Source organism: Salarias fasciatus, chromosome 5 (assembly GCF_902148845.1).
Source record: "Salarias fasciatus chromosome 5, fSalaFa1.1, whole genome shotgun sequence".
In the NCBI taxonomy this organism is placed as follows: domain Eukaryota; kingdom Metazoa; phylum Chordata; class Actinopteri; order Blenniiformes; family Blenniidae; genus Salarias; species Salarias fasciatus.
The window spans coordinates 6,360,615-6,369,621 of NC_043749.1; the positions used below are offsets into that span (position 1 = coordinate 6,360,615).

Below are 9,007 nucleotides of genomic sequence, written 5' to 3' on the forward strand. Positions count from 1 at the left end.
TTATCATTTAAAAAATCAGAACCTTTACTGCCTTACTTATATTTTTACATAGAGTAGTGTTGCTATGCATTCAAAAGTTCACTGGGGTTATCATCCTACACAAAAGGAGGCATCAGAATAATTCATCAGATATGTTTAACACACAAATATACTTTTTCTGAAGTTCAAAAGCATACAAATGGAGTTCCAAGCAAAACTTAATAAAAATATATTGCCAAATCATTAGCAGAAAATCTCTCATTGTTTTATATGAAATTATTAGAGATGAATGTATAAATTCACAGCAATTTAACAATGAAAACACAAACCACTGATGAAGTTCGAGTATGGAACTGACTGGAAATGACACCAAAACCATGTCCAAGCATCAGCCACTGTTTGTATTTACTATATTCTTTAATCAGTTTTAATATGAGAAGTCTACATAAATCACATTTTCCTATTACCTATGCTTATGTTGTATTCGTATAGTTGTCTGGCTGTCTTTACAGATTTACTTATTATATTCATCTCACTATTTGGATGTTTCGTTACTGTTGCTGCTGTCTAATCTTGACAAATAAAACGATCTTGTTCAAATAAAATCCTCATGGTAGTTAAATTGCTTCTGTTTTCTCTGACTGGTCCTTTTTTAAGGTTGCACCCATCTCACCATCAATTAAGTGTAACTTGTGACTGGATTACAATTTATCTACTTTACTGTCCTTTCCCACACACACGGTGTCTCAGTCCCAGTGTTGGTTTAATGTACCCTGAACCACCACCCCCCCCCCCCCCCCCCCCCCCCCCCCACCTCGCCCCCCCCTCCGGACGCAGCGCCTCAATAAAAGCCATTCCCACGTTGCCAGCGGAGGAGCGCATGGCTGGATCACACCGAGCCAGTGCGTCCGGGCAGATGGCGAGGGAATGATACTCAGCGTTGGACCAGGTGATGGTGTTGTGTTTCACTCTGCCTGTCTGCGCGTGTTTGCTCTCTTTATGAAGGATCACCACCTCCGGTTTTAAACTCTCGATCATCCAAAACCCCCGCGCGTAAAAATTAGGGCAGATATGGCGAGGCGCGCCTTGGCGACAGCGACGACCCTGCTGTCATGGGGCTACTGCGTGCTCGCCGTGCGGGTCACCTTGTCCAACTTCTCCCTGGACCACGAGGCGCACTCCAACAGCTTCATCCAGGGGCGGCTGCGGAGCCAGGAGCGCAGGGAGATCCAGCGGGAGATCCTCTCCATCCTGGGGCTGCCGCACCGCCCGCGGCCGCATGTGCGCACCACAAACAACGCCGCCCCGATGTTCATGCTGGACCTGTACAATGCCATCTCCACAGACCCGCCGCCGCGCGGATATCCGCTGCACAAGCCCGCTCTGCCCACCCAGAGCTACCCGGTGGTGACCCCGCAGGACAGCCGCTTCCTGGACGAGGCGGACACGGTGATGAGCTTCGCCAACCTCGGTAAGAAAAGCCCATTTCGTTCAGTATCTCCCAGTCCTGGACCCTGTATGTTTTAGATGCGCCCCTGCTGCAACACACCTCATCAGTGATCACCTGGATCCTGCACAGAGTACTCTCTTTAGGGTCAAAGTTGAGCGGAGCCACATGTAAAACGTGCAGATTGAGGTTCCCCATCACATTCAGCGAATGGACACAGTTTGTCCTCCTAAATAACAGAATATCAACTTATGATGTGCCTAAATCTCTCATCAATATGAAGCTACAAAATAAGTAAATGTGGGGTTTATTGTTGAAGAGTTGTGTTTTATAATTTGCATGCTGTTTCTGTGTGTCCTGTAGTTTTGAGGAAGTTTTACCTATTCACCATGGAGCTGGATCAGTTTAAGAAAGACAGTCTCACATGTTCTCAATCTTCAGTCAGTCCCCTTAACAGTGATTTCACCACAACCCAGCGCATTAGTCAATAATAGTTCTTTGTGTCTGACATAGTGGCTTTTGGGTCACTTTCTTCATTTGAAATCAAGCATTGTGCATTCCAGGCTGTAAATGTTATGACAACATGCGTGTATCCGATTTCCTCTGAATCCCTTCGAAGCTCTGGGGGGAGAGAGTTCAGCAAGGCTCTGGTTCGCTTGAGGAGGACTTGAACAGGCTTTTCTAAACCTCTGAGCAGCGAGGGAAAACCTGCCTGAGATCAACATGCTGTCTGTTTCCAAGTGTGATATTTCTGCACTAACACTGCTCGGTGCAGGTGCTCCGCTTTGTCCACGCCTGTTTACTCCAGAACTACTGAACCTTGGACAATATATTTAAGCTCTGATGTCCTTTATGGGGAAATGGGTGACCGCGTGGTGCCTGAACCATGTAGTTACACCCAAAACCATGGCGTGCGGCTGGGATCAGCGCTTCAGGTTCATGTGAGGAGATAAACTTTGTCCTTGCGTCTCCAGGAAACCTTAAGCCATCCAGTCGGGTTGTTCTGTGACTGATCTTAAACTCAAACCTTCACATAGAGAGCCATTTAGAGTTTTTTTTTTTTTTTTTTTTAATCGGCATATAAACATGTGGTTGATATAAAACATTTGGAGATGGTTTGAAAGTCACAAACATAAAACTTAAATGTCCAAAGTCCTGAACTTTTATCTGACAGTTTTTAGACTAATGAGCTTTGGAAAGGTCGTCTCTGGAAATCAACTGCAGATTCCACGTTTGAAGACGCTGACTTTAAAGAAATCATTTTTCTATGAAAATATATATCAAAAGCATAATGAACGTGCGCTAAACCGCTCTTTAGTTGACCGCTGCCGGTCGTGCAGTCGACTGGCGAAGCCGACTGGGGCTCCCACGCTGCGCCGGAGCTGCTCTGTCTTGGTGGTCTCCTTAAAATCACTTCGCAAACTGGATAATGGTATTTCCCCTCCCAGAGACCACAGCCTCCAATGCGAAGGCAACCTGCTGTAGATTAGTTTTTAAAAAATCCAGTTGAATCAGCAACATTTATTCGGTGAGAGAACATTAATGACGTTGGAGGGAAAGGGAACGGTTTAGTTATAAGGTCACAGAAAGTCTACATGCACATGAATGCGCGCTGTTTTAGTGATGTGGTGTTATACGGAACTGGCCAGGAGAAAATGCTGGTGTGCAGCAGCTTTATTGGTTTTTATTTTAAAAAAAATAGTGTTAATGCTCTTTGAAACTGGGAACAGGAAGGAACTTGCTCGTCCTGCTAAGCTGATCTCATGGCAGCATAAAGATATGGGAGACTTTCTTTTGCCTCAGCAGAAAATCATATTAACCTTCTCTTTATTGATACATTCATGTGCAAATTAGTTGCTTTCTGAACGGTGGAAACACTTGCAGCTTCAATCGCTCTTCTTTCTCTGCGTGAAAAGTCCTTCACCTTTTTTTTTTCTTTAAGCAAATCTATAATTTCCACCCTCTTTTGGAAAATATGCACTAATTAGGGTAGACTTGCCAGTGGATGCAGGTATGGGGACAAACATGGAGGTATGCCACTACATTTAATTGCATCCAATTAAAGCAGGTCAGATTTTCACAGCGTTTTGAGATATTTTTTTCTTTTTAATCTGTGTGTGCAAACTGGATAGATCCTGACAACCCCCCCAAGTTGATTTTGAAAAAAGACAGTCTACTATGAAATTACAATAGCTTAATGACAGCCGAGTGGCTGTGTGGCCCTGCAGGGGCAGGAGCGTTCTAGAGTGTTGAAATGCCTCCCAGAGGGATGTTTGCATATCTGAGGTCTGATCTCTGCAGCTAATGGTCCCTAACATAAACACACCAAGTCCTTACAAGCAATTATTGCTTTCATAAAATCACCCCTTGTTCCCCTCCAGCATTTAATTGCGGTCAAACAAATGACTCGCAGGGCTCAGAATGCACTGCTCTTAACGATGAGCGGTCCTGCGTTGTAAAAAGTGTTTTCAGAAGACTGTGAGTCACCGTGTGTGTGTGTGTGTGTGTGTGAGAGAGCTCTGGAGCGCCATGCCAAATGTTGTGCTTGTAGTGTCTGTGTCCCGTGAGGCCTGATGTCTGTGCCCTGGAACAACGGTGGCACATCGGCTGGAACGGTGAATTACGTGGGGATGATCTCATGGTGAGCGCCGGGCAGGCAGGACGGACCGCCGCTCCCTCTGCACACCTCCACCGGAGACCTCCGCGGCCCGTCTCGAGGACTGATGCTGTGAAAACATGACACTGGAAAGCTGCAGGAAGCTCTGGTGTCTCCCTGACCACCGTCTTCTGGAAACCCTGAGTGTCGGAGAGGTCCGGCCGGCGTGAGACTGGGCGGAAACCCTCTGGCGCTGCTCGCTGCTGCTGCCGTTTCTCCGCTGTACGGCGACGCATTGCAAAGTGATCAGGGAGGTGTGGCTGGGTACAGGCCGTGGCAGTAAAGACACACATGAATTTGTGTGGCTCTGTGTTTTATGTGAGTGTGTTTGTAAAAGCACGCTGGCTGCAGCGGTTTTCCGGGCTGTGCCTTAACAGGCCTTTTCTTGTGGTCGGCACATGTGTGCAATTTAAACAGGGAAGCCAAACTGAGCAGCGAATGTGTGTTTTTTTTCTCCCCCCGCAACTTTGGCGTGCATGGCAGACTTGACTTGAGATGTTTAGATCAATCGTTTGACACACGGAGGCAGGATATTTCCTATTTCTGACGGCGAGCGTCCGAGCAGCACACATCAGAGATAGAGAACAGATATGGTGACCGCTAACTGCTTGCTTGTACCAAACCGTTTCCCTTTCCCGTGTATGTGTGTGTGTGTGTCCTCACCAGTACATTAAATAAAAAGGTCATCGAAGTGGTATCAGTACCTGGAAACCACCTAAAGTCTGGTCTTCTCATCCTTCCCTCGTCTCCCTCCGACAGTGGAACAGGATCAGGACCTCCTGTTCCATCAGCACACCAGAGAGTTTCGCTTCGACCTTTCTCGCATCCCAGAGGGAGAGGCCATCACGGCGGCGGAGCTCCGGATTTACAAGGACTTCATTCGGGAACAGCATGAAAACAAAACCTTCAGAGTCAGTGTCTACCAGGTGCAGCAGGACCCTGCGAACAGGTGAGGATGCTCGCTGCCTTTCAGCTTCCATGTTCCTTCGCTGGAAACGTCTCTTGCTCAATCTTTATACGAATGATATCGTATGCACAAACAGAAACGAGAGGATCTCGCACAATCAGGGGTTAGGGTTAGGCCAATTTTTCGAGTAGCCTTCTGCAGAAAACCTGGACACCACTGAGAATTAGATGTTTTTTCAACATTTCTGTCACTAAATATAGTTATCTTGTAACGTTGGTGACATAGTACAAGTAGTTGGGCTTAACTGGCCTGAACACTTTGTGCTGCCGTGTGTTTTTCTGCGAAAACCCGCCCGTCAGGCTTCCATCTCGCCACCGGTTATTCCTGCTGACGGTGGCCTCGGCACAGGCGCTGTTTACACAGACATTAGTGTCAATTACAGAAATGCGGCGGTTCTCTGCAGCAGTTTACGCTGGCGGAGTCAGAACCGGACACTTCCCGGGAGACCTGCATTTATATTCGCGCTGCTCCGACCACAAATAACACCGAAGCCGCGTCGCGTCACACCTCTCGGCTGCACAGGTGGTTATTCCTTCATGTTTGGCTCTGTTTTGTCTGTCAGCGCTTGTGTTCCTTTCACACCGTTTTATTTTCCCTCTTTCAAACCACACGCGAAATAAATTACAACTCAATCTCCACACATCGCCCTCTTTCTCACAGCCTTCACCACCAACCCACACTACAATTTTTTTTTTTTTCTCCTTCTCCAAACTGGCTTTATGTAACACACACATTCTGGTCTAAGGGTGGAAAGGAGTCGTGCATCCATCCAGAGAGTTTCAACTGGATAAATCCATTTATTTCATGTTATCCGTCATACTTTATCCTGAAATTGTCATGTTACAAAATCGGGGATGATGAACATGGAAAGTAAGGAAACCTCCGGCTGAATTAGTTTTAAAATTCGGAGTGATTTGAATGTGTGTTGATTAAGACGGGGCTTGCACGCAGCCAGCAGGTCTGCGTCTGGGACAATGGAGCTGGCCAAGGCGTCGGAGACAACGCCATTGTCCTTGTCGGTAACGTGAAGGCAGACAAAAGACAGATGTCTCCCTGATGTCTGACACTCGGTGAAAACAATTGCCTGTGACCTCTGACCTGAAGATGTTGCATGTCAGACCGGGCCGTTTCTTCTGAAAGCATGTTAATAAGGTGCAGCTCTGAAATTCTTCACAGCAGGGGCATTAAAGGGAAATTACCAGAGAATTTACATCACATTGTGTTTTGAATCCATGTATTAATCCTGTGAAACTCTGGTGATGTTGATTTCTAACTTCATTGAATTAGATTTTAGATTATATTGTTTCCATTTTTCTGGATAGCACTCTTATTTATTATCCTGCTCAGCACACTTCTCATATCTTTTATTCAGCACATTTCTCATGTCCTTGACCCTGTTCTCTGTGGTTGTACTTATTGCATATGTATGCAGGTGTGTGTATATATGTGCATGTATGTATATATAATATATATGCTATGTATACAGCTGTCATTTTATAGTGTTTTTCTGCTTAAATTATATTTTTATTTTCTGTTTGTTTCTACTGATGCTGTTGTAACACTGTAATTTCCCAGTTTGGGATTAACAAAGTAAAGCTCTCTAATCACTATATCATCTCTTATTCTCTTATTCTGCACATATGATGCCATAGTAGTTAGAATTTCCTCTGAAATGAGTTCTGTGTCTTGCAGTGATTTTATAAATGGATATCTAACATGTGGAACATCGTTCTCTGTCCTCAGCGAAGTGAAGCTTCTGCTGCTGGACCAGCAGAATATTTGGGCGTCAGATGAGAGCTGGCTGGTGTTTGACCTGACCGCCACCAGTAACCTGTGGCTGGTGAAGCCCGAGCAGAACCTCGGCCTGCATTTGTTCGTGGAGGACATCCACGGTAAGTAACGACGCTCCGGCCCACCCTGCTGTATCCGTGCAGTGGATTATGGGTTATTACGGGCTGTAAGCAGAAGGCGATGAGTGTCGTGTTTCGCGTCAGGCCAGAGGCGGTCTCCCAGACTGGCGGGGCTGGTGACGGGCAGCAGGCTCCAGGACCGCCAGCCCTTCCTGGTCGTCTTCTTCAGAGCCAACCATGTGCGGTTCCGCAGCGTCCGCTCCGCTCACGGCCACAGGGGGCGCCAGTCCAACCGCTCCAAACCCCAGAGGACCGCCCAAGATGCAGCCAAGGCGGTGGAGGCTGCAACAGGTTACTGCGCCCCCTGAAAACCTCCTCGCCACACAGCTTAGTGCTTCGGTTTGTTCACTTTCTTTTATCTCTACATTGACAGCTTCAGATGCACTCGGTCTCTCCAAAGAGGGATGTAAAAAGCACGAGCTCTACGTCAGCTTCAAGGACCTGGGATGGCAGGTATGATTCTGTATGAGTTGTAACGGCATACATATCTTCAGATGTTGCCTCCTGACCTGTTTGTTGTGGTTTTCCTCTGATCAGGACTGGATCATAGCACCAGAAGGCTATTCGGCGTACTACTGCGAGGGGGAGTGCGCCTTCCCCCTCAACTCTCAAATGAACGCCACCAACCACGCCATCGTGCAAACTCTGGTGAGCATCGAAGGCGTCCTCACGATCCTCGCAGTATTCAGGCTTTAATTTGCGCTCCTTGACCTTCGAAGGTGCACTTCATCAACCCGGACGCAGTGCCCAAGCCCTGCTGCGCCCCCACGCAGCTCCACGGCATCTCGGTGCTCTACTTCGACGACAGCTCCAACGTCATCCTCAAGAAGTACCGCAACATGGTGGTCCGAGCCTGTGGCTGTCACTGACGTCCCGTTAGGAGTTCAGCCAGTCTGGAGGTCTTCTGGAGGAAACAGCCACAAGTTTTATACTCGGAGACAAAAGACAACTGACTTGAAAGATGATCAAAGAGCGAGTTTTACTCCGATTCTCTGGTTTTTATTAAGAGTTTTCTGCTCCCGCAGCCCAATTATAAGGATTGGTCACAGACAAAAGCTGAACGAATGGCTTCATTTTATTGTTAAATGTGCCTTGGTGTTCAAGTCACTCGGCAGTGTGAAGTTACTCCTCAAACGAAACAGAAATTTTATTGCTAACAACATCTTGTAAAAAGTTACGGTTTCCCCCGTTTTCCCGGAGCTGACATCACATGCAGCAACTCGAATCTGAGATGAGAATATGAAAGATGGGCAGTGCGATGATCTGCTCTTGATAACAGATTTCATCGCTCATAAACATTCTTCCCTCTCGAACCACCAAACGAGCTGTGTCCCTAATGAGAGAAGAAACTTTTTTTTTTTTCTTTCAAAAGAAGCTGCCCTCTTCAACAAAATTCTGCGGGCCAGATGGACGGGATCAGGTGTGAGACATCTGGCGTCTGATGCAGAGGAGCAGCAGGTATTGTAACAATGAGCCGGATTCACGCGGCGCCGCTCCGTTTCTCTGCGCACACACAAATCACTGCACCTGTGAAAGTTCTGAAGTGGGTAAGATGTCTGATTCATCTTTAGAACATGGACACTGTGTGTGTGTGTGTGTGTGTGTGTGTGTGTGTGCTCACCTCCTCTGCAGCTGCTTTTTAGTGAGTCAAAGCCGCAGGTGGGTGAAATGAGGCTGTAATTTTTTTATTATGTCACATTTGAAAGCTTTTTTATTTTTTCATCTTACCTCAATAGTGACTCAAGAAAAGCATCATTGTCACTCGTGACACTTCGTGTTTTTGCAAGTAATAAATGGACCAAGACGTCTTAATTTATGACTCAACTTTTACACACAATTCTTTTTTTAATTTCTGCTTTGTTTAACAAATTAAAGGTCCTGCTTGTGTTTCAACAGTGATATGTGGCAAGGAGGAATTGTTTGATTTTAGTGATCACCCTCATCCTTTCAAATATCTACATTTAGGGGGGGAAAGAAAAAGCAAACTTGTGATAATCCCGAAGAACTGGCCAGACAGCGTTACATTGTTGTGTCGGCTTTATCTCTTC

General features: G+C 46.4%; 1 protein-coding gene across 1 annotated transcript; it reads left to right on the forward strand.

Moving 5' to 3' along the window:
* Positions 1 to 1,050: 1,050 nt before the first annotated feature.
* LOC115388547 (bone morphogenetic protein 7-like) lies at positions 1,051 to 8,182 on the forward strand. The gene is made up of 7 exons (XM_030091712.1): positions 1,051 to 1,450; positions 4,842 to 5,031; positions 6,793 to 6,941; positions 7,044 to 7,250; positions 7,333 to 7,412; positions 7,497 to 7,607; positions 7,679 to 8,182. Exons 1-7 carry the CDS (start codon positions 1,051 to 1,053, stop codon positions 7,826 to 7,828), a joined length of 1,287 nt encoding a protein of 428 aa, XP_029947572.1. The 3' UTR covers positions 7,829 to 8,182.
* The last annotated feature ends 825 nt before the right edge of the window (positions 8,183 to 9,007 follow it).